The following is a 24761-nucleotide window of genomic DNA, read 5'->3' as shown; positions in this document are numbered from 1 at the left end:
CACATGACCTAAAAAGCTGCAGCCAGAAAGCAGAACATCTCATTATATCAAATTTTCATTTCATAAATATTTAGTAGATGCTTTAAAATACCATGCACTTCACTGGCTGAAGTACTTCTTACACAGTACAACAAAAAGCATTTTTATTTGTAACACCTAGAAGCATATAGCATCTACACTTTAAGTGTATTTACAAATTCAACAAAATATCTACATATCAAAAGCTTACTTAAAATTAAACTTGATGCAAGTTATGAAAAAACCAATTTATTGGCAAATGAAACTGAGCATTCCTTCAACCATAGGTTGTTATATAAAATTTCATATTTGGAGGTAAACATTATTGTGATATAGGTTGTGTGTGTGTAATTTTCTAATCGATGGCAATGGCTGTGACTCAACTTACTTGTCAAATTGAATGCCATGGCTCTGTTGTGAGCTACATGCCTCTTCATGCCAAGCATCATGTTAAAAGCTGCCTCATTAAGTAGTCAATGGGATTCCAGCTTTTGGAATAGTGGTGTTGTGAGCATGGGGTTTTAATATATTATTAGGATAATTTTTGCTTTGTTTCTTCAGTACCTTAATTCAGCCATTGGTCTGTAAAACCACATAAGGCAATGAAAACATAGGTTGCATTAGCTTCTCTACACAGCAGTATTTATCTCAATTACAGAAAGGAAACCTTAATGACCACTGTATAACTTTAAATACTTACTCTTTGTTTCAACCAAACCATTTTCCTACCATATTTGGGAATTAAAAAAAAAACTAGATTATTTTGGCAATAATGGCAGTTAATCAGTCATATGCTATTGTACTAACTGACTGACAGGGATACAATCCATTGGATACATTTCCTTGCCAAGCCCCACTAAAATGCATAAAGGCGCACAAGAGTTCTTTTAAAATTCCCCTTCATTTCAGTGTAACTTGCACGGCAATAATTCCAGGTGGGTTATGCCCAATTACAGTACATTATGGAATGCACATTATTTGAAGGCACTGAATGTATTCTGCCCTGTATATTTATGGAATCATTTTTATCTCACTTTAAAATTTCACTTTCACAGCTGTACAAATTCCAAATGCATTACAATGCATACTGTATTATGCCCTAAAAATACAACATACATATGATGTCCCCCCCCCCAAAAAAAACACTGTACTGCAGTAATACTTGATAGATTAGAAAGGCTATAAAGTAAGAGGAGCAAGGAGCAGATATCGGGGTCTCAGTAAGCATCAGCAAATGCAAATGTCATACTTAAAGTCATTTATCAATCATATACTGTACATACTGTTCCTAACTGTCTTGCAAAAAAGACATAATGATAGCTAGACATTAAGTCACCGATTTCACAACAATGTCCACAAAGACATTGAAGTTCTATATAATACTACCATAACACTCTGACAATGAAAATTGACTTCATATCCAGGGATTCAATTGAGGACTGCATAACAAAGTGTCAAAACAATTTTCAGTAGCATAGCCAGTGTTGTCTGTGAAGTATGCAGCACTTTGTATGCATTATACTGTTATTTTCAATATTCCTAGTTGACATTGCTCTTTTTTATTTATTAATTTAAAAAAAAATTGTGCAAAATGTTTCCAGTTTTGCATTTTGAGTCATACTAACATACCACTTACTGTTAAATAGCATAACCGTTTCACCTCTATGTACTTATAGGGTAAACACTTCTGTGGCGTAGAACATTGGTTGCTTTTATGTCCAATAAGAGGGAAGAATGTACAAATGCTTGAAAAAATAATGGAAATGTTGGAACGGGGCAGAGTTGTTGGCTTTTTCTTTATTTAGACAAATGAATTCATTGCGTTGACTGGGGAAGGTGCCTCAGAACTTTCATTTCCTTCTGCAGGTTCTTTCTCTTTTTTACCACTGTATTGTCCGATAAAGGAGCCATCCTCATTGAACTGCCCATTGACACCTTCTCCATAGTCAACTAAACTATCATCGCTGTCCTCTTTTTTCACAGTCCTGTCTGAAGGTGTCCTGCTTCCTTTTTTTAGAGGTTTGTGGTCATCTGCATCACTGAAAAAATAAAGGAGTTTAAAAAAAATACAGTTAGCATAAAATAATTTGGAATGACAGGCACAAAACAAGCCGTGCATGCAGATTTCTGAAAAAACATGTATGGGTCTCACTGTCCTTTTAGTAAACCCAGTCATATAGAACAGCCAAATTAAAATGATGTAACTGGCATGAAAATATGATGCAGTAAATGCTTTAAAACGCAAGATATCTCCAGCAGAGGAAGTGCATTTTGCCCATCGTGCATGGCTTCTCAGTAGCAAAAACTTCAGCTCCCAGGTTTGAAGCAACGTAGAAAAAATTGCAAGCATTAAAAGAGGCCACTTTCTTTCTCCAAAGAAAAAGCTTGAGTGTGCTGTGAAATTAGTCTGTTAAACCTCTTAATTCTTGATTCCTGAATATGAATGGGGAATGAATTTGATTAATGAAAACACAGATTCTCTTCATTATTAGGAAAATATAATGCACAGAGTTGGAGTAATTTGTTACATTACACACGCCAGGCTGGAAATATTTCACCTTACCTTTCAAGAGACCTATATATTCCATTAAAAGGGTGCAGAAGAAACAAATGAAAACAGCCTAAGAAGAAAAGCAGAATCCATATCCTGATAACGATCAGTACTAAGTCAAACCAGAACAAGAGCTTAATGGATAGAATGTTCATTCATGCTCTGTGAAGATATTAAGTTAACTTCAGTATGGGAATTTACTAAATTCCACTAAATTTACTCAAGTTCCACTAAAAGTGGTAGAAGAAATGGTTTATGGTTTATCCTCTAACTCTGCTGGACAATCACATTTCTAAGAATGTAAAAAGGTATTTTTATTTATTTATCAAAACGTTTAAATTCTGCCTTTCCTCATGGTTCAAAGTGGCTTACAGTTACAGCTAAAACATCCTCAGCTAAAACCGAAGTTAAAAGGTAGTTTAGTTATATATCACTCTACTGAAATCCTGGCATAAATAAAGTCTCACAAAGCACATGAAGAAGGTCCTAGTTTCATGCACCCCAGTGCATCCAGGGACTAGAGGTTTGTCCCCATCAATGTAAGCAATCAGTATCTTGCAGGATAAGCAAGCCTTCTTAGAGGTCCTGAGAGGCCCAGGGCACTTCCAGCTCTTGAGGCCACTACCCATAATAAAAATAAAAACATATAATGAGCATAAAAACAAGTTCTAAACTTTATCAAATACAAAAAACCCCTTAGTGCTCAAATGTTGGCTCCCTTTGAACCTGAGGCCCAGGTCAAATAGCCTTCCTTAGGGATTCCAGCTCCAGGTTGGGAAATACCTGGAGATTTTGGAGGTGGAGCCTGAGGACGGTGGGGTTTGGGAAGTGGGATAACTTCATTGGTTCAAAGCAGCCACTTTCTCCAGGTGAACTGAGCTCTGTTGCCTAGAAATCAGTAGTAATAGTGGGAGATCTCCAGCTACCACCTGGAGGTTGGCAACCTTGGCCATCCAACTACATTTTCCCCCTGATTAGCCCTGAGGACAAGACACTGAAATTTAATGTACAACAACTTAATACTATCCCCTATTATATCTCTTACCAACAAGCTGATCTAGTACAGGGTCATCTCTGATTGCAGAGCTCATGAAATGTTTTAAAGCTTGATACAGAATTTTATACAGAATTTTATAGAGGAACTCAGTAGTGGGAAAATAGGAAGGATATGTCCTTAGCCTCCACTTTTGGCCTGTTCTATTAATTTCAACATAATATGTCATCTACTTTCTCCAAAGTGGAATACTTCAGAATTCCCCTCCCATTATCTAGGAAACAAAGGGCCTAATCATTCTCTGAATAAATATTTGGTTCTGAGGGACAATCAAGATAATAATTTGTATTCCACTGTATTCCACTGTGTATTCTTGTTACCCACCCTGAGCCTGGCTTGCCGGGGATTGAGGGTGGACTAGAAGTCCAAAAAATAAATAAATAAATAAAAAGTGATTTTGTGGTAGGATACAACTAGTCCAGTGTACTACAAAGAACTTTTTGCAGACTGGATCTTTATGTCACTTCAGAGTATCATGGTAAAAAACTGGTCATCTGAATCCTAAGGAATTGCACCTTAGTGTGGATTGGGAAGTATTTTCACAGCCAATTTAACAACCTGGCATGCCAGGAAATAATGCCCTTGTCCCAATACTAGCAATATGACTAATTAATTTGCTAATGTGAATCCAGCATCGATAATTTGTAGATAGAAAATAAAACAAATGTTGAATTCAAAAAGGAGATAAGGTAAAAACTAGATAAAAAATTAAGCACATTTAAGTTAATGCAGTCACACATTATGGCTAATGGTAATGAAACATGGGGGGAGGGGAAGTCAAGCAACTTACATTGCAATCCTAAACAGAATTATATCATTTTAAGTCCATTGAAGTCAATGGGCTTCAAATGGTGTAAGTTACCTTTAGATTGCACTGTTAGTTTGGTCCATATCAGTATATTACAGTCACAGCCACTAGAAATAAGCTCTGAAATTGTGTTTTTGATTTTGAATCTCTGGGCATAAGATTAATTTTAATGAAGCAAAAAACATGCATCCCAGCAAATGCTGGTGGGAAATATTGAACTCTAGTTTGAAGAACCTGCAGGCATTTTTTTGTGTCCAAACTGCTTGTATTTTTTATTTCTATTTCACCATATTAAAACACAGTATACAGATATTAATGACACTCTGACCAGTATACACATATTAATAATAATACTCTGACCAGCTGTATGTTTTCCATTTCACAAAACCATTAACAGCTTTTCACTGTACTACAATTATGAAGAAACTTACTGGGTTTTTTTTCCTCTTAAGACAGCAACAGGATAAAAAAGCACACTAACAAAATCTATCATGTACATTACACATGAACTCTCTCAGCCCATGTGGAGGCAGACAATATCATCGCCGAATGTCTCTTGTCTTGAAAACCCTATGGGGTTGCCATCAGTCGGCTGTGACTTGACGGCACTTTCCACCATTATTTCACATTATAGACCTTTTTCCATATATAAAGTCTGATCAAAAAAAGGAAACATACTTTACTATTATATAATGGTATCCTATCAGCTATCTTGTACAGACCAATAGCAATGTAGTGAGATGATGGAGATACTATGCTGCCCTTAGCTTTTATATTCAGCTGAATGTCACAACTGGTCTGAAAACCTGTATGCTTGAAAAATAAAATGAACTAGCTAAAGTATAGGCTATTTAAAACCAGATATTTTGATCCTGAACATAATATACACATTCTGGTTAAGAAAAAGAAATTAAAACCAGATATTTAGATCCTGAACATAACATACACATTCTAGCTAGCATAAACCTAATAAAAATAATGTTGCAATGCCCATGAATAACACTTGGTTGCCCAGTAGCCTGAGGAACACAAGGAAATATGAGCAGCCCTATTTCACAATATGCATCAACAATGAATTGTAATAAAAGGTAAGCAAATTATTACATAATGCAAACAATTTTAACTGAGACAAATTTGATGGAAATGTTTTGATAAACTGCTAAATGGGATAGTCTTCTACCAAACAAAAAGATAATGAACTGAATTCAATTTCTCATTAGTGTCATTGGACCCTAATCCAATAAATGAATGACGTTTTTATGCATAACATTCTTACGGGAGGGTCACCTTACATTCAGGGCAATCTTCATCTTGGGTTGATATGAAACTCATGGCTCTTATAAGTCCCATTTATTTCAATGGGAAACATAACTCTCCCACTGCACCACATGGCAATATTTAAAAGAGATTAACTTTCAATAATGTCCATGGTATTATTTTACCCCATTAAAACAAGCCCACACTAAGTTAATCGAATTTTAATGGTCCAACAAACATTCATACAAATGATCGTTTACTAACTGATATTTCAGAAACATTCTGCAAGTACCCACTTGATCATGTGGGCATCTGTATTATCTTGCCAAATTATCAAAGAATGTTCCCAATGTTCTATTCTCTAGCTGCAAAAATGAGGCAAGATTTTCCTTTCCACTTGGCAAGACAATACAGATAAACCAAATAGTTACATTATGCCTGGGTAAGTTTTCAGTTTGTAATGGTCTATTAGTGTAATCCTACAAATATTTCCCCAGAAATAAGGTCCATTGATCAGACCTTGGTTAGGATTCAGAGCAGACCTGTTTAGGAATACTGTCTGTGTACACCAAAAGTACCTTTATGTGATGAAGTTACATATGATGAAAAGCTGTCTCAAAAGCTGACACATATAACAATAATCTAGAATGATATAAGGAAATAAGAACATTATTCCAAAAAGAAAATTCTATTTTAATATCCTAAACGAAACATTAATGTAATTTTCCACAAGTGGTATCAAAACACTTTGCAATAATTTATACTGTATTCATGTAGCTTGAACTATGAAGACAGGGGGAAGGGCAGGGAACAGAAAAATGTTGGGAAGTTTGTTTCCTGATTATCCCCCCCCCCATTTCTCCAATGAAATAATTGAAAATGTTAGGTAGCATTGAAAAAAAGAACCCCTCCAAATTGGAATGAGTGAAACGCTTTTTAAGACAAGGTTTCATGCACGGTTTTTATGTTAGACAATCTATATCATGACATAATAATTCCTGTGTAAACTATAGGCATGTAATACATATTTTCAAGCATATGTTTATTGTTTAAATGTGATATATTTTCCCACAATTAATATGCTAGTATGTTTACAACAATATAGTACTGAAGAATTCAATGTTATAAAATTTAACTTCGTACCCAAAATATGCCGCCAATCATATTATGAAACTGTTTCTGTATAAATAACACATCAAAGTTGTTTATTACAAAACTTGTGATTTCTATTTTCAACTTTTATTTTTCCTATTTTATTATACAGCAACAACTGGATACATGTGCTAACAGAGCACAGGGTACAGCAGTTTGCAGCTCTTTTGCTAGTATTTGGTACATTTGCTATTTTGCTTGTAGAAGATTAACAGAACCATCCTAAGCAGTTACACCTTTTACATCCATTGAATATTTCGCTTTAAGTTTGCACTATAAACCATTTATACTTCTAAATTTCGGTAATATGCCAAACAGTGTGATTTTAAAAACTACTTCATGAATTATGTAAAATAATGCTAGCCTGATAAGAAAATATTGCATCTATTTACTTTTAACCCAAATTTTCTGTTCAACTCTCCAAATACTTTTGCCTCATGACTTCAATTTTTTAAAGAAATTTTACATCTTTGTGGGGTTGTATCCTTAAGTAAAAGGGAAGTTGTATTTATATTTATTTATTTTCATTTGCTTAAGATACTGCACAAAAGCTACAGTAAGTTTGAGCAGTGATGTTTCATTTCCATTCAGTATTGCTGTGACACAAATCAAAAGGTGCATGGCTATCTGATGCAGTCATGACGGTGCAGTTTGGAACAGCAATATCATTTGATTGATGGTGGTCATTATTGGAGGGGGGGATGCTGAAAATGTAACTTGGCTATGTTTTGTGAAAGTGGAAATGCAACATGGGACTTAGAGCAAGTGCTACTTGCAATGGCTTTCTTGTGCTTCCACTTATGCAAGAGCTCTTGTGCAAGTGGAAATGTTCCGTGGGATGAAAACTAGTGTCAGCATACTGTGAGGTGAAGTAGCTGCTGGGGACCAGGGCTTCTGGTAAGGCCAGCTAATGCTGGCACCCACATTCATGCCCTTTCCCTGCCTACTTGTGAAGAGCTTGTGAGCTTCTGAGTATATAGAGGAAGGACACCGGCCTATGGGTGCACTTGGCAGGCGAGAAGGGGGGCTTGTAGTAGATATAGGAGGCCCCTGGCATCTCTCTGCTCAGGCCCCCCCAAACCTGGAACCATCCTTGTGTTGGATCCAACTCTATGTGTAGTTAGACATTAAAAACTTACTGATAGCTTCAACCAATTTCTTTAACAATGAGGTTATAAATGAAAACCAGGGAATCTCCAAAAGCACTACATCCCTGTAGCTGAGTCCAGAATAATGATTTAGCATTTAATCCAAAACTACTAATAGTGATAACAATAAAAGGACATGAAGCTAGTTAACTGGCTACTACTGCAGCAGCAGTAAAGCAGGCAGTTGAGGGGCAATAATCACTACTACTGCTATAGCAGGCAGTGAAAAATCTAAAGATGCCACTGTGAACGTATGAGCACATCAACTTTCCTTTTTTATGGTGTTTATTAATGCACATTAGTAGCCCAGACGCAAATTAACTGAAGGAACTGAAAGCTAAAACGAACTGGTCATGTTTCAATTTGAAATTCTCCTAGCTAAATTGGAAATAATAATGCGGCATACAGATTTCATTTCCCTGCAAATTCTCCTTCATTACACACTCATACAAGTGTGAACATACTTCAGAATGAACTATATTTTTGCTCTTATAGCAACACAAATTTTAGATACTTAAGGCAGAAGTCTATTTTTAAAATACATAATTGTTTTCAGGACAATGGCCTGTATTCAACCACCTGTGAATGGAACACAGAGTTTCCTGCATCCCTTTCCTATTCTACAGGTTCTTCAGACCCTCCCCCCAAAAAACAATTCACTGAAGTTGCAAGGTGTGTGGAGGTTCCCCCTCCCTCTTCCACAAACCAATTGGAAGGAGGAGACAATCTCTTCCCTTTGTTCCTCTTATTTCAGTCCACTGACCTGCTTGGCTATTATTTCATATGGGTCTTGTGCCCCAGGAGTGATCTTCCTGGTGGTTGGAAGGGGCCCCTAGAACAGAGGGGAACTCAGGAAAACTCTGTGTGCCATCCATGCACAGATGGTTACATGCAATAACATTCTCAACCTCGCAGCTGAATTAATTTTATATGCTTGTATCTTGTTTTCACAACTCATTTTATCAACTCGCTTTTTTCTAGGATCTATAAAAGTGCTCCATTAAAAAAGGAACTCAAATTTTAACAGGAGACAAAAATACACATCTATTTACAACACCTATGAATGTAAGTAGCAATTCTGGCAAGCATTAAATAGATTTGGGAACCTGCACTTTGTCAAAAATGGAATCCAATTTAGTTCAATTCAAGACTAAACCAGATGCAAATTAAAGTATTATATTATGCATTTTGTAACCATCCATATTGCACACACACACATATATGTAACTGTGATGTAGAAAAGCTACCCATAATGAGAATTTTATGCATCAATAGTTCCAAATATTTTGTGAAGTCTACTTCCACTTAAAAAATATTTTGAATGTTTATTTTGATTTTGAAAATATTTAATCATTTACACTAAGGTCAAATGGGCTGGGACAATGCATAAAGCTCTGAATGAGAGATATTTTTAGTTTTCATCATATGGCTACTTCCTCTGTTTAAAATTCACAATTAACACAAAATATTTGGATTTTGTTGGAAAGAAGTGACTCAAGAAGTTGAAGTTATTTTAATCTGGAATACTGTTTTCAAAATATTTTATGTAAATATAGTTAGTGGCACTAAAGTACTTGTTTTGTTTGTTACCACAGAAAATAAGGTTTGGTTGTTGTCTCTACTTCAAGGAAATATGATTGCCTTATCAGTTTGTCTTCCATTCTGCTTCTCTTTAGGTTTAGTTTTACAAGATTATCCATTTTTATAATCTAAATAATGAAAAAAATACTTACACAGTTGGCTGCAATGTTTCTGTGATTTTTCTATATGCTAGTAAGGATGCAGATTCTAATGTCTGTATAATTAAAAAACAAAAAACAAAAACAAAACTGCAGATTTACACAAGCGTGTACTCCTGCACAGAGCTGGACACTGGTGTGAGTGCACAGTTACAGCATATGCAAAAATCAAACCTGGCAATAAGGTTCCCTGTTCTTTGCATCATAAAAAAAAGAAAGTACTGTTGCCAACACAGACTGCAGCAGAGGTTTAGTCAGTTTACCAACAGAATCTTTCTCAACCAGAAAGGAATGAGTTCAAAGCAGTATGACTTTTATACCTAAGATGTTGTGTTTTTTGAACCCAGACAAATGAATTTTTGCATTAATGGGTGTTGCGAAATAGAGGAAAAGAGGTGGGGCACAGGAGAAATCAGGATCTACAGTTTAATAAGACCAATTGCTGGGTGTCACTATGAAAATGAGCATAGGATTACTGCACCATATGCTAGCAAAACTCTCTGTAAGCAGAATCAACAGTCTGAATTTCTAATCTGTTGAATGAAATAACATGATGCAAAGGACAAAAATGTTCATATACACTGTACAGCGATACTGTGGAGGGAAATTTGCCAGGTGAACCCCTTTCATCTTTGAATGAGAGCATTAGAAGCAGAATCTACCACAGAAGAACTAGAAGCTCTAAAGGACCAAGGAAGAACTCTCTCCTCCACTTAACACTCCCACATGGCCCTGGGTGTCTTATATTATCCCAACAGCACAGGAAATAGTTGTGGTCCCCAAGGGTGGCATCAGGGCCAGACTTGGTGGCAGAGGTCCAGGGCACCCACTGGTGGTCTCAATGTTCAAATGAACTCAGACTGTAATCCTATACAAATTTAGTTGCATGTCCCATTCACAAAGGACAGTACACATGGATCAAGATTATTTGGCCCCAACTTCTCTTTTTAAATAGTGCTTCCCTTGGGAGCAAAAGAACACTGCACATCCCAAGGTGTAAGGTGTACAGTTTTTTGAAATCCTAAATCTAATACATAAGAGAACTCTGAAACACTTTCACCAAGACACAGACAGAAAAAAGGAAAATCACAAAGTCATGCAAACATGACAAATCCATTTAGCTAATTGTGGTTAAGTAAAGTGTGTCTACAAAATAAAGAGATGACGGAGGGAGTAAATTGAGTAGTTCGCCACAATGACATGCTGTTTCCATCCAGGAAGGACTTAACACACTGACTTGGATGCACAATATTACATTCCACCATCTGTCTGGTAAGACGATCTATGAAAATTAACCTTCTGTTCCCTTCCTTAAGATGGCAGATCCCCCCCTTCAAATTGCAGAAATTTAGAAGCTAAGTGGGTCTAGATTTTTGTTTTAATTTTCAAAGGAAGAAATGAAGTATGAGGACTATTGTGCCAATAGTGAGGGCTGCAAAACAAAGGCAGAACTCCCACTGAGAAATCAATCCCTCCTTTGAAGACAAATGTCTGATTTACAAAGCATTCCTACACAGGATTATACTCTTCTAAGCCCACTGAAGTCAATGGGCTTAGAAGGGTGCAACTTTGCATAGAATTGCACCATTTATGTAGTGCCATGAATGGTTGCTCTTCCTGTTTATGTATCTTTACGAACAATTCTGAAAATACAATTTTGTAAGTGACTAATGAATGTATACTTACATATTGGAAACTTTAAAAATTAATATCAGGAAGGTGGCTGACAAATGTCCATCAATATTGAAACAGAGAATTCTGATTTTTTTTTCAAGCATATTACCTGTCTTTAACATTAAGACGAACAATCTCAAAATGAAAAATATATTTCAGAATATATAATGCTGTTGTGAGATGAGGAACTCACAACAGTGAGTTCAATCAAGTACTTGCTATTTGTAAGTACAAAGCCAGTTTTATAATAAACTAATAATTTAAGTGTGTAAATGAAGATATATTTCATCTAAGAAGTATCAGCTAAATAAACATTTAAATGCTCAATAATGTAGACATTGTGTATTTAAGATTTCTCCAAAGCAACGAATGTTCCTTCTCTAATGTATTTTAATTATTGTTGTATTATTTTCTATAAAGGCCTATGTGCTACATAGACTTACTTGAATAAATGAATGAATGGAGACTTTAGTTAAACATCCTTGCTAAATTAGGATTTCTCTCTTTTCTTATGAAGAATAATTTTTACTTACTTTTATGGGTTTCGTTAAAGAAATAGCAAACTTGAAATTGATAGATGAAATACATGACAAAGAGATAAGGTATAATTAAAATGAAGAGAAAGAATATTTAGACAAAAAGAAGCTACAGTACAGTAAATTAAAGAAATCAAAAGGTTTTAAAATGCATGGTGAACTCCATGACACCTTTCCCATGACATTTTATTACCTTCTATTTATCTTTTCACTTCGGGGGCAGGCAGATGCAATAACCAGTCAATATGTAGAAGAGGATTTGGGGTTTTTTTGGTGCCCATTATGCAGTTCAGCAGCCAACACAACCCAATAAATTCTTCCACAGACCACATGCAAAATAACTTAAAATATGGTTAGCTATTCAATTGACAAAATACATCTTTTCTTTTCTTTTTTTGCTTGAGGACCAGCAAGAACAAATTAATACAAATTGTAATGGAATTCTAGGTTGCTGGATCTGAAGGAACAGATAAGAACCACCTTTACAAAAGCCCCCTAGACACTCACTCCAATTGAGGAGTGCAAGCTTTTGTTTTTTAAATAAATCTTCATGTATTTATGTCCCAGTTTGTTTTGCATTCACATTTATTTTCCTTCCTATTTGGAATGATGACTTTTACTTTTCTTCTATCCAGCTTTTCTTGCTATGGGACAGAGCTCATTCTGCCACTTCAAGTGGTGACTGGCCAGGCATGTGGAATTTCTGATTGCCTACCCTAGCACCTTGTACACTTTCTGATGCATTTGAGGATATGGCCAGGAATATACAGGAACAGTTGCTGATTGTGACTAAAAAGATCATGGAGTAATGCTTTTGTTGAGAAGAAGGGATGGCCTGGTCTCCCTGCTAAAAATTCACAATAGGGAATCCTGAAACACAGAACAGAACAGCCGGGATGGAATTTGAGTGGGAGGGAGTGGGAGATGGGATTCCCCCTCTGGCTCCAGGCAAGCCAGCAAGGAGTGGCGGGGGGTGGGAGGAGGCTGCGCCTGCCTGGAAACACTCCGGGTGAGCCAGCAAGAGAGCAGGGCTGGGAGGAAGAGGCTGTGTGCACTTGGAGAGGCTCCATGCAAGCTGGTGAATGAGCAGGGCTGAGGGGAGGGAGCCTGGAGCTGTGATGGGAGGAAATCAGTTTTCACAGACCAAAGTGATATGTTTCCGATATTGTGTTTCCTAGATTGTGTACTGGGAAGCAGTTTTATGAAGTCAGGAATCCTTTCTAGGTACTCTAGTGATATCATTTCATATTGTTCACATGTAAGGACTGTAAAGCTCTTTGTCTTTTTAATCTAGTGGGTAACCGATAGGATGTACAACATCTGTGAGGATAACAAAGAAAGCCTGAATAGTATTTTTGTCTTTTGAAATGATGGATGAATCTCTTCTTTTGGACATGATCCTTGAAAACGTGCTCCAAGCAATCTCCAAATAAAGTTCCACCAGAATATGGTAATGATAACAGCTGATGCTTCATACCTATGCCTAAGGGCCAGTTCCGTAGCCAGTTGGCTCTCCTGGCTACTGTGAGGCATGCTATGTTCTTAGCTGTGAGTCTAAGAGAATCTTCAGCTGCATCATGGATAAAATTTGCTGCAGTTCTAGACAGAACATGTGTTCTCCACTTGCTTGAAGAAGTGCTCAAGGTCTCTCCCCCTCTTGCTTGTTCTTTTTCAAGCCAAGCTAACAAAGCTTTAGAAGCATATGCAGAATATAGGGAGACTCTAAGTTGGGCTGCAACTAAAATGAATGATCCCGATTGCAGCTTCAACCTTTCTATCAATTGAATCTTTAGGAACAGGGCCATCAACACAAGAGAGGCATGACTTGGCATTCCCACTGATCACTAAAGTATCTATCTTGGGTAAGGTCCCCCATAAAGCAGCTTTTTCCAGTGGAAGAGGATAAAGCTCATGCAGAATTGCAGGAACTACATATTTTACATTAGGGTTATTCCATAGTCTACAAATTAATTTTTGGATTGCTGAATGTACTGGAAGGGATTTATGTGTCTTGTCTTCTTCTAAAGACTGTTTAGATTTGTGGGACTTTAATCTCAGTTCCTTCTGAATATACTTGAATAAGTAATTTTGGTTCCTCATTTTAAATGTACGTGAGGGCTCACTATCCTCTTCTACATCCAATGAGGAAACAGAAGATATTTCACCATTCTCTAGAGGTGACTCATCTTCCACAGTCCAATGAAACTTACAATTCTTTTTTGTAGAAGCAGCAAGCTCTTTCAAAACATTCACAGCTTCAGATACTGATATCTGGGACTGATGCCTAGTTGCTTCAGGGGTATCAGTAACTGTTGCACATGGTCCCTCAGAATCCACTACTTGAGAAGGTCCAGCATGTTTGGTAGATGGGAGAGTAGTTTTTCTCACAGAGGCATCCTTCAAAATGGCAGTAATCTCAGGTACTACAGCAGACCTTATTTGTGAACTTCTGTCAGATTTGGAGTAATTAGTAGTAGCGGAAACAGAAGGTCTTACCTTCTGCACATGGAATCTGTGGTTGTCGTCTGAATCTGAGCTGATATCTAGAGTGTTATTGAATGACTGCTGTAGAAAAGATGGTCCCTGGTTGAACCTTTTTTGAAATGGGGAGTGCTTTCCTACCTGAGTACCTGACCCTTCATCCAGTTCTGTTGTTCGTTGATGTGAAGTGTAATATCTAGAATCACCTTCAGATTGCCATTCAGTTGACATATTTTTCCTCTGACAGAACGAAGGGGAGATGGAATTAACATCTGAGAGTTCTGAAGAGTGCCTGACTCTCCTAAGGGAGGTCTCTAATCTTGTGTTGAAGGATTGATCTCCTGACCTTCTGGATAAGCAGGATCTGTCAGACCATACTGCTTTGGTAAAGATAGGGTCCGCTTCAGGAAATTTGGTGACGTCACTACATTCTTTCTTTCTTCCTTTGTCCATTTTCTTTATTGTCCACCAAGACATGGACCTGAAGTGATGGAAAAAAGTTCAAGATACCGAAGTTCCCCTCAAAAATGCACTGTATTGCATCATAGGGCTGCCTGAGGCAGCATGAACCAATTAATTGATCTGACTGTAGCAATGCTGAGCTCCACAAAAGGTATAAACTCATCTTCCAAGATCTGAGTATTTGTCTGCATCTGCCTGTCTCTTCCATGATTTGAGTATTTGTCTGCATCTGCCTGTCTCTAAAGAGAAAAGAGGCAAGTCCTATTGCTGATGAACTGCAAAGGATATATGTCTAAAAGGATATTTTAGCAAAATGAACTGGATAAGAGACTAACTTACTACATCCTCAGGCCACAGTGTTCAGGTTCATGCAATAATTTCCTTAAGTAGACAAACCAAATGAGCAATGGAATAATGGTTTTATGAATTAACATGCTAGTCATTTTAAAACATATGCTCAAATCCTGGCTTAGGATTCACATGAGTATAGATTTGATGATCACATCTAGAACTGAATTGTCCAACTCACAGTACATCCACAACACTGGCATAATTCTGCACAATATCAAGTAGTCCACAGATAGAAAGGCATCAGAGACGCAAGTTACTATTTTAACAATCTCTATGTGAACCACCCTGCAGACTGTTCTAGAAACTGTTATTCGCCCATACCTTTTATAATTATTAATGTTTAACTATGAACATTAACTATGTTTAACTATGAACACTGTAACAGAAAAATAACCTTAAAATGATTTCTATTGAAAGAAGCACAGAAAAACACAGGAGCTATTTTTTGGCATTCAGAATGATTAAACTGCAGTCAGATGAATGTGACTGCAATATTCTATTGATAAAAACATCTACAAATATATACTGAATGCACTGTTTTTAAAAAAGACACTCCAAGCACTACATTAACTTACAAATGAGAACTAAAATAAGTCTTAAAATGGTACCATAACATATATTGACATATGATACAATATGAAAATCAAAACATAAAGCCTGAATCTTCTAAGAAAACAATCGTTTCTTGTTTAAACCCGATAGGTTGGATCAAAACAGTAAAGCCCTCTTGAAAAAAAATTGTTACTCTTATAAATTTATGAGTTTGAAAGCAGGATTTTGTGATGCAAGGCAATTTCTTAATAATGGCTTTGAAGCCATGAACTGGCTTTGAAGACAGACAACAACAAACTGCAACTACTGTGAGACTTCCTTCTGTTTCTCATCCTCTGAATTATGTTGAAGTGTTGTATTCATCCTTCAGATGCTGTTTAGTGCTTTTTAAAAAAAAATCTACTCACAAATGAATTTCCTATAAATTGTCTATAACTGATTATTGTACTGTCCAGAAAAAAGCAGGATGTGGGCACCACTGAAATCAATTACACTTTCACTATTAAGCCTGGATTTAAGTCGGTACATTTATATATTCTACTTTATTCCTGCATTTAAAGGAATAAGGCAGAGAGAGTAAATTATAAGGGGGGGGGGAATCACACATGCACAAACAAATCTGAAAACAAATCACAGTGGACATCTGAGGCAAATATACCTGAATCATGAATGAGGTAAAACCCTAGATCCAAATTCTTTAAGTATCAGGATGCCAATACTGCAATTTGGATCTGCATTTTACATTTTTGATTTATCATAATGAATGTTTCTTGACTTCGAAAGTGACTCACAGAGCCCTCATGAACAGGTCTACCAGCAAAGACAGGAGGCAAGGCTGTACAACTTCTTATAGATCATTTCTATAGCAATGAAGATGCCCCAATGACCTCCTATGCTTTTTGTTGCATAATGTTTGCCTGCACCAATGGCATTTTCAAATTATTCTCAGAGTCAATGAATTACTAGATAAATAGACATGTTGATATCTGTATCTGTGAACTGAATTACAATGGCAAACTGAACCGTACACCAGCATATCTGTCTGTAGTGCCAGCATTCCTTACAATGTTGGCTGGACAGCATGTTTAAAAATGTGGGCTGATGAAGCTTTTCTATTTACCCAGAGTTAAATGCTTCTGAGTTTTGTGCAGCAGGTCTTAAGAATGGACTCATTGGAATGTCAAATCCAAGTTGATCTGACTAGTAACAATGAGCAAACTTGCTTACCTGTATTCTCCAAGAGTTCCATCATCATCTTTCATAGGCTGTATTTCTGGATCACCATGAGCATCTTCCTTTTCTTTCACTTGAAAAATCAAAACTGGTGTTAAAAATATGACTGGGATGATATAATTATTAATAATAATTACACACAATTGTGTAATGACAGATTCTGATGGGATATTGTGTTGTACCAATGCAACTCTTTGCCTTGCTGCCAGTACCAACTAGGGACAGCTAAACATCTGCTCGTTCGGCTCATATACTGTTTGCCAGTCTTGAATAGGAAGCCATTATTTTATAGACTTCCTGGTGGCTATTTGGCATGTTGCTTCAACTATTCCTTCCTAACTACACTGTACAGATCAATTGGCTTTTAGTGCAAGGAAGTTCTCACACAGCATGATGGAGTTCCACTCCCCTGCCCCAGTCCTTCCTGCACTTCTGCTCTGTTTTGTTTGCAATTGTTTAGTCAGTTAAATCAGTCACAAATCATATAAATCAGCCATTGCAATCTTTTCTAATCCTAATGTTCCGTGTTTAAATAGGCCTTAGCAGTGCTTTTGTGCATGTAGTTTTGCAAAACCCTGGCACAAAAGCATTCAGCAGGCAATTGAGTCATTTACTGCTGAACTGAAAAAGACCCAATAATTGGCTCATGTCTAGTTACCACAATCAAACATGAAAGATCAATTGTTGAACCTGTTCACTGCAAAATTCGTAGCCTCCTTAGTACTAAACTAACATTATGAATTGTTATGTTGTTCGATCTTTATACTCCTTTACAGTAGCAACTAATAAAACATGGTCATTAGGTGGGAATTTTCCCCATGGAATAAGCATGGACTTCACAGATTTTTGTTTAATATGAATGCATAGGGATAAACGCATGACTTTTGCAGTCATGTATCATATTGGGACATGGATCCCAGTACAAAAGTATTGCAGAAATTTCTACTGAAAGAAAATAAAATTGCACACTTTTAATGAAAGGGCCACTAATCTTCATGTACTAGTAGGATTGTTGCTTTCCTCTTTAGTCAGCTTAATCTGATTTTAAATGCTATTTTTAATCCAGAAAATTTGTCACTGCACAAAATAAATTAAGTTATTGCAACCAAGCTCCAAAGAACAGCACAAATTTTCAGTGCCAAAGTTTGGGCCCTGTATCACGTTGAAAGCTGTAGAAAAAAATGGAATTCCTGGCAGTGGAATTTCTGGTAGAGGAATGTTAGGGACGGACCACATCATGGTCGTGCAGGGGAGTATACAATTATACTGGAGTGGGCATTTAGGCAAATGTTTTCACATATCCATGGCAGGAAGTATGACTGGGCTCTGGGACAGTGCCTTGCTTTTTCCATTGCAGCTTTAATGCCTGAATAACATCTCCCGTCATCGTGACTAGAGGAGGCAAGTAGTGGAGTATTAGAGGTTTTTCAGTGTGTGGTGCCTAATGCCCCGCAGGCAGTTACAGTGGCTCTTTAGCCAACCTCTTTAGCCAGCCTTTAACCAGCATTCAGTTTCTGTGAAGCTCTGCCCCTACAACAAATGGTCCCTACCTATGGAACACCATTTTGTACTTCGTTGGTTCAATGGTTTGGGGTTGACAGCATGGCTCCTTTGAATTGTAATTAAGAAGTCAGAAATTAAGAATGAGAGTAATAATAATAATAATAAGAGTTGGTTTTTATATGCCAACTTTCTCTACCACTTAAGGGAGACTCAAAATGGCTTACAATCACCTTTCCCTTCCCCTCCCCACAACAGACACCCTGTGAGGTAGGTGAGACAGAGAGTGACTTGCCCAAGAGTGACTGAGAGAGAGTGACTGAGAGAGTAATTTGCCCAAGGTCATCCAGCTGGCTTCATGTGTCGGACTGGGGAAACAAATAGAGTTCACCAGATTAGCCTCCGCCGCTCATGTGGAGGAGCAGAGAATCAAACCTGGTTCTCCAGATCAGACTCCACCGCTCCAAACCACTGCTCTTATCCACTACACCACACTGCTCTTATCCACTACACCATGCTGGCTGAAGTTATTCAGGAATTAATAAGAGTTTATTTTTTAAAGTAGGTGAGAAGAGCTGGGCGGAAGAATCAGTGCAAGTGGCTCATTGCACTTAATAAGCATGACAGAGCTGGCCCAGGTGAATCCAGAAAGGGTCTCCACTCTGCACATTCTGCCACAGGTTATTTCCTAGAGCGTATGATCTAGGAATGAATGTGTGGGGTCCATTTTGATTCTGATGATGAGATCTTCTAATGCATCAGTGTTAGACCCAGTAGTTCTGGTCTCACTGTTTAGGCCCTCCCTGCTGTTTTTCTGGGTGGTATGCTAAGAGATGATTCATTCAATGGTACTTCAAGTTTTTTCCCAAGGGAAGTGAGTTGCAGTTGGTTCAGTCATGGCTGCCACAGATGAAATTAATGGCATTGAGGCATAGAGTAAGGAGCAGTGCTGTTAGACAAGGCTACAGAGGGAGACATCCTCAATGGATGTGCTCAAGGTTCCCAGGTGGGCAAGGGGATGGTGACCCCAGGGGTGATGGCATGGGTAGCACATGGAATGGACCGGTGAAGGGGTGCAGTCAGGTAGCTGAAGTCTTCTTTTTGTGTGTAACACTTTGACAGAAGGGTGCAGCATACTGGCCAGAGGTTTCCCAGAGCCTAGGTCATCCATTACCAATAAAAATTCTTTTTGCTTTAATATAATAAATATTTTAACTTACAATGAAAAATATAGTACCTGGATATTTTCCACCTTTATTTCTTCTTATGAAACAAACAATCAGCAAAATCAAGATGAGAAGAGCAACTGCACACATAAGACCAATGAACCATCCTTGAGTTGCAATGTCAACTTGTCGACTTGCCTTTGCTAGGAAATAGAAAAGATAAAGCATTATGCCCAAAGATCTACTGTGTTAGGCACATATTTTTACAGCAACTTTGTAAGATATATTATGTAATAATTTTCACTTTGACTACAAATATATATATGTAAATAATGTGGAGAATAATACCATCCAACCAAGGGTATATAACCTCTGATCATTTTTGGAGAAAAGATCTTAGTGCTATTGAAGCTCTTTAATGCCTTTTTTGCCATGTTCAAAATGTGAAGATTTGCAGGTATATATTCTCCAATAGAATATTTGACCTGTTTTGCTAATAGATACCTCTATTTGAATATGGCAATGTTGACATTTTTGTGATGTATGAGAAAGGTTCTTGGATCCATAGTGTGTGCAGAAAAGATGGCCAATGTGTAACATCTTAAAAAATGTTGTGTGGAGAAAGGAGATAGCAGCCGGTGCTTAAATCAGGTCCCCTTACCAATAAATGTGTAAGATTAAATTACCCCGATTTCTACATTAGCTCATCAGCCTATCAAATCATCTGATCTGTGGATGTAGACATCACCTATATCCATCAGACATCCTTTTACATACAGGAAAATGCAGTCAGATTCATAATGTTGTTGTAACATTTGCATCTTTCTTAGGCTTCACTAGGTTATTGTATTGTGCTTTTGAAAGTGCGCTCTTTCTAACGATGGCAAATACTTGGACAGAATAAAAATGTATATATAAAGAGTTTTGAAGGGCATTTGTTCCTTTAAAAAAAGAAAATCCAGCAACCAGTTTAAAAACAACAACAGCGTACCTAGTTTAAAAAAGACAAATATATACTGCCTGGATTTTCAATTAATTTTTAAAACAATTTTCCTAATATAGTTAAAGAGATTTAGTTTTCCAGACATGCAGTTATGAGGAATTAAGAGATTAGTATCAAACAGCATAGGAAGACACACACATTTAACATTCAATGTAGAATGAAATATTGTGTCAATTAAATAAAACAATCCATGCATGACACATGCCAAAAATATGTGATAGATTACTTACGCAGACTCAGATATTCTTTATGTTACAATTTATCCACACTATTGGTTTCTAAAGCCTAGAATAGTGTTTTGAAATGAAATAAAATGTGATTGTGCTACAAACATTTGTTCCAAGTATACTGCTTAGTTTCTTCGGTGAATGTAGAAGGTAGAAGTTGCTACTGCATGTGAAATCTGCCCCACTGCAATTACTTTACATGAAATGTATGAAGATGGTATACAAGAATCCTTTTAAAGACTACAATATGCTGTGTTTCCAAGAATATGCTTGGACAATATATTTTTTCCATTTTATTCCTTGTCATTAAATAAGCATTTAGATGTTGAATTATTCTGTATATTTTAGCAAGTATGGAGTCCCAAAGCACTATAGAGAAAACAAGATTTTCAGCATATGATTTTTCAAGAGTCAAAGCTCCCATCATCAGAGGTGCTATTGGACTTGAATCTAGCTGTTCTACTGCAGACCAATACAGCTATCCTCTGATGCTATCTCTATATATTTCAGAAACTTTGTGATAAGCAGGAATGTTCTTAACAGAACTTTACTTCCATGCAGAAGGGTCAGCAACAATGCAAAACCTCTCTTCATATGTTGTGCCATGGTGACTAAAGATTACAGATTTCTAAAGGAATTCTCCTGTAGGTAGCATATCTGAAGAGAGTTTACCTATCAGATGAAGAAGAAGACTTGTTTTTTATATGCCGACTAAAGATTTCAGATTTCTAAAGGAATTCTCCTGTAGGTAGCATATCTGAAGAGAGTTTACCTATCAGATGAAGACGACTTGTTTTTTATATGCCGACTTTCTCTACCACTCAAGGGAGACTCAAACCAGCTTACAATCACCTTCCCTTCCTCTCCCCACAACAAACACCCTGTGAGGTGGGTGAGGCTGAGAGAGTGTGACTTGCCCAAGGTCACCCAGCTGGCTTCATGTGTAGGGTTGGGGAACAAACCCAGTTCACCAGCTTCATGTGGAGGAGTGGGAAATCAAACCTGGTTCTCCAGATCAGACCCCACTTCTCCAAACCACCGCTCTTAACCACTACACCACACTGGCTCAGAAATTCTGTTCCTCATTTCCTAGTGAATTTTAAAATTGGTGAACTTCTGTGCCAGATTTTCTGGGGTGGAAAGCACTGTAGGAATATATCATGACTTGCCGAAATCCGTTACAGGTTCTGTCAGGTTCTAGGTCTTTGATTATCTGACAATGCCAGCAATAGTATCTGACAATGCCAGCAATCCCGGGCAAAGATTCTAGGCATTGGCAAATACCAATGAGCACACTCACATTATGCCATGGCACTGTTCATTTTCAATAGCATTTAGGTCTCTTTACAGGCTATGTTGTGGTAGGCTAACTAAACTGTATCAGCTACAGTCTAGATGTCTCTGCAAAGTATCTAATATTTAGAACATAATGCATGATAAAAACCTTCAGGTAAGCCACCTAGTCTCTTCTATTCTGTGGTTCACCAGTGGATCTTTTTCTTTCCCTCTCCATCGGGATAATTACTTCAGATTGTAAAATCAATCATATAACATTGTATTGTCGAAGGCTTTCACGGTCAGAGTTCATTGGTTCTTGTAGGTTATCCGGGCTGTGTGACCGTGGTCTTGGTATTTTCTTTCCTGATGTTTCGCCAGCAGCTGTGGCAGGCATCTTCAGAGGAGTAACACTGAAGGACAGTGTCTCTCAGTGTCAAGTGTGTAGGAAGAGTAATATATAGTCAGAAAGGGGTTGGGTTTGAGCTGAATCATTGTCCTGCAACAAGTATCAAAGGTAATGTGCTAATCATTGTCCTGTAAGTATCAAGATAATGTGCTAATGAGGGTGTGGTATGTTAATATGGAACCATTGTATCCTGAAGTGATCTGTTAATGTGTGAATCCAAAGCTAATCTGCATGGCTATTGTGGACTGTAGTCTTTGTTAGTCTGGAGATTTAAGTATCTGCCACTGGGGCCACATTGACTATTAACCCCACTGTATTCCTCTGCAAAATAGAAACAAAATGATAGTAAGAAGAAGCTAAGGGCATGCATTTGGCTAAAGCTGAACCAAAAAAACCTTGAAAATATCTTATCGGTATTTGGGTTTTTTTTTTTAAATGGAAAAAAAGGTGGCAATTAAAGGGAGCTGAAAATTTCCCACATGGACTTCAGAGGTGGCAGGCAGCACAGAACTGAATGCTGGGCTTGGCTGAGCCCAGTGTTCAGTTCTTTGCCATGAATTTTTTGGGTTTGGGCTTAATAAACTCCCAAATTTTCAATTATCCAGGAAAAGCCGATATAAGAATTCATCCCCCCCTGATATTTCAAAAAATTCTGAGTTTATTAAACCCAAACCCAAAAAATATAGAAAAAATGGTAACAGTCCTATAAGAAACCCCTTCAAAATTAGACATTTGTGAGCTGAAACACATACATTTTTCTTTCTCCTCTCTTGTTGGCACACAGTAGGGCCTATTTGAAGGGGCATCAGCACTGGGTACACTTGCCCCAGGATTCTAGATTCATGAATCTGTACTACCATTGGGACTTAATTTGTTTTTCCCATTGACCAGGGAATGGAAGAAATCTTTTCTATTAATACTTGCTCAAAATTCTGTTAGACCATCACAACAACCACAACATTTTAATTAGAATACTAATTAAAATGACCTTGGAGGAATCTAATTGTCCCTGCTTTAAACTGTAACATGCATGAAATATATGAATCCTATGAAGAATAAACATACAGTCACAGCACACCTTAAACATTTCTGTAAACAACATGCTTTGTGAAAACATCACTCAATATGACATCAAGATATTTCTATTCACACCTATACAATGTTTTAAATAATTAGTACTCACTGTTCCACACAAATCACCTGACAAAAATCCATTTAAAGAACAGTCTCTTCAGACAAGTTTAGTCTTTTCAGACATTACTTGTTCTGGTACTTTTGGTTCAATATAAAATCAATTTTGATTTTGAATTTTGAAGAAATTATTATGATAAATGTTCACTACAATAGGATATTTTTTTTCTCCACCAAAAAAATAATGATACTTAAAGAGTCCAACCCCAAACAGAATTATGCTTAGGATGTTATACCATGCTTCTAATTCAACATCACCCTGACCTGGATGGCCCAGGCTAGCCTGATCTCGTCAGATCTCAGAAGCTAAGCAGTGTCAGCCCTGGTTAGTATTTGGATGGGAGACCACCAAGGAATACCAGGGTTCCTGTGCAGAGGAAGGCACTGGCAAACCACCTCTTTTAGTCTCTTGCCATGAAAACCCCAAAAAGGGGTTGCCATAAGTCGGCTGCGACTTGAAGGCACTTTACACACACACACAATTCAACATCACTAAAGGAAGGACTACTCAGAAATAAACTATTCCAGAAAGCAAAAGCACTCTTAACAAGGAAAGTAGCAAAGAGATCTGAGGAAGAAAATATTCATGAAGTATACCAAAGACATGCTGAGTCAAACTAATTATTTCTACTCTACAAGCTAAAGGAAAAAATTTAACATTTTAAGTACAACACCGTACTTGTAGTTCAAAGTTTTAGCACTGAACACATCCCAGTTCTGAATACAAGACAGAATTGGTATGGTGCGCCACAGCTAGACCTGTCTCAAACACAGCCTCTAAACTGCTAACACCAGAAAGAGCACCAACTTGGAATTTATATAATGTCCCTGGTGTTCATCCCCTTAACACAAAGAAGCTTCAGGAACCATTTACATTTTCTTTTTTTCAGCTCTTCTTTGCTTACAATATATTTTAGCAACATAACACATCAGCATAGTTAATATCACTGTCCTAAAGTCACTTGACATGTGTT

The 24761-nt window shown here is 37.3% G+C and overlaps 1 protein-coding gene across 27 annotated transcripts in view; it reads right to left on the bottom strand.

Annotated features, from left to right (window-relative positions):
* Window positions 1-1704: 1704 nt before the first annotated feature.
* NRCAM (neuronal cell adhesion molecule) overlaps window positions 1705-24761 on the bottom strand; it is an 84667-nt gene continuing 61610 nt past the window's right edge. For 12 of the 27 annotated variants that reach the window (XM_056847713.1, XM_056847718.1, XM_056847728.1 and 9 more), the window contains 4 exons: window positions 19754-19885; window positions 17011-17089; window positions 9722-9817; window positions 1705-2057 (listed from right to left, as the gene is read on the bottom strand). In XM_056847713.1, coding sequence (XP_056703691.1) covers window positions 1820-2057; window positions 9722-9817; window positions 17011-17089; window positions 19754-19885 — 545 coding nt within the window. In that variant the 3' untranslated portion in view covers window positions 1705-1819. Of the gene's footprint in view, window positions 2058-2581; window positions 2640-9721; window positions 9818-17010; window positions 17090-19753; window positions 19886-24761 lie in introns of those variants that run through there. The other 15 variants (XM_056847719.1, XM_056847723.1, XM_056847726.1 and 12 more) reach the window with 5 other exon arrangements.

The sequence above is a fragment of the Euleptes europaea genome, chromosome 3 (genome assembly GCF_029931775.1).
Source record: "Euleptes europaea isolate rEulEur1 chromosome 3, rEulEur1.hap1, whole genome shotgun sequence".
Lineage (NCBI taxonomy): Eukaryota > Metazoa > Chordata > Lepidosauria > Squamata > Sphaerodactylidae > Euleptes > Euleptes europaea.
The sequence above is the reverse complement of the archived record's forward strand: the minus strand, read 5'-3'. Positions and strand labels throughout refer to the sequence as shown.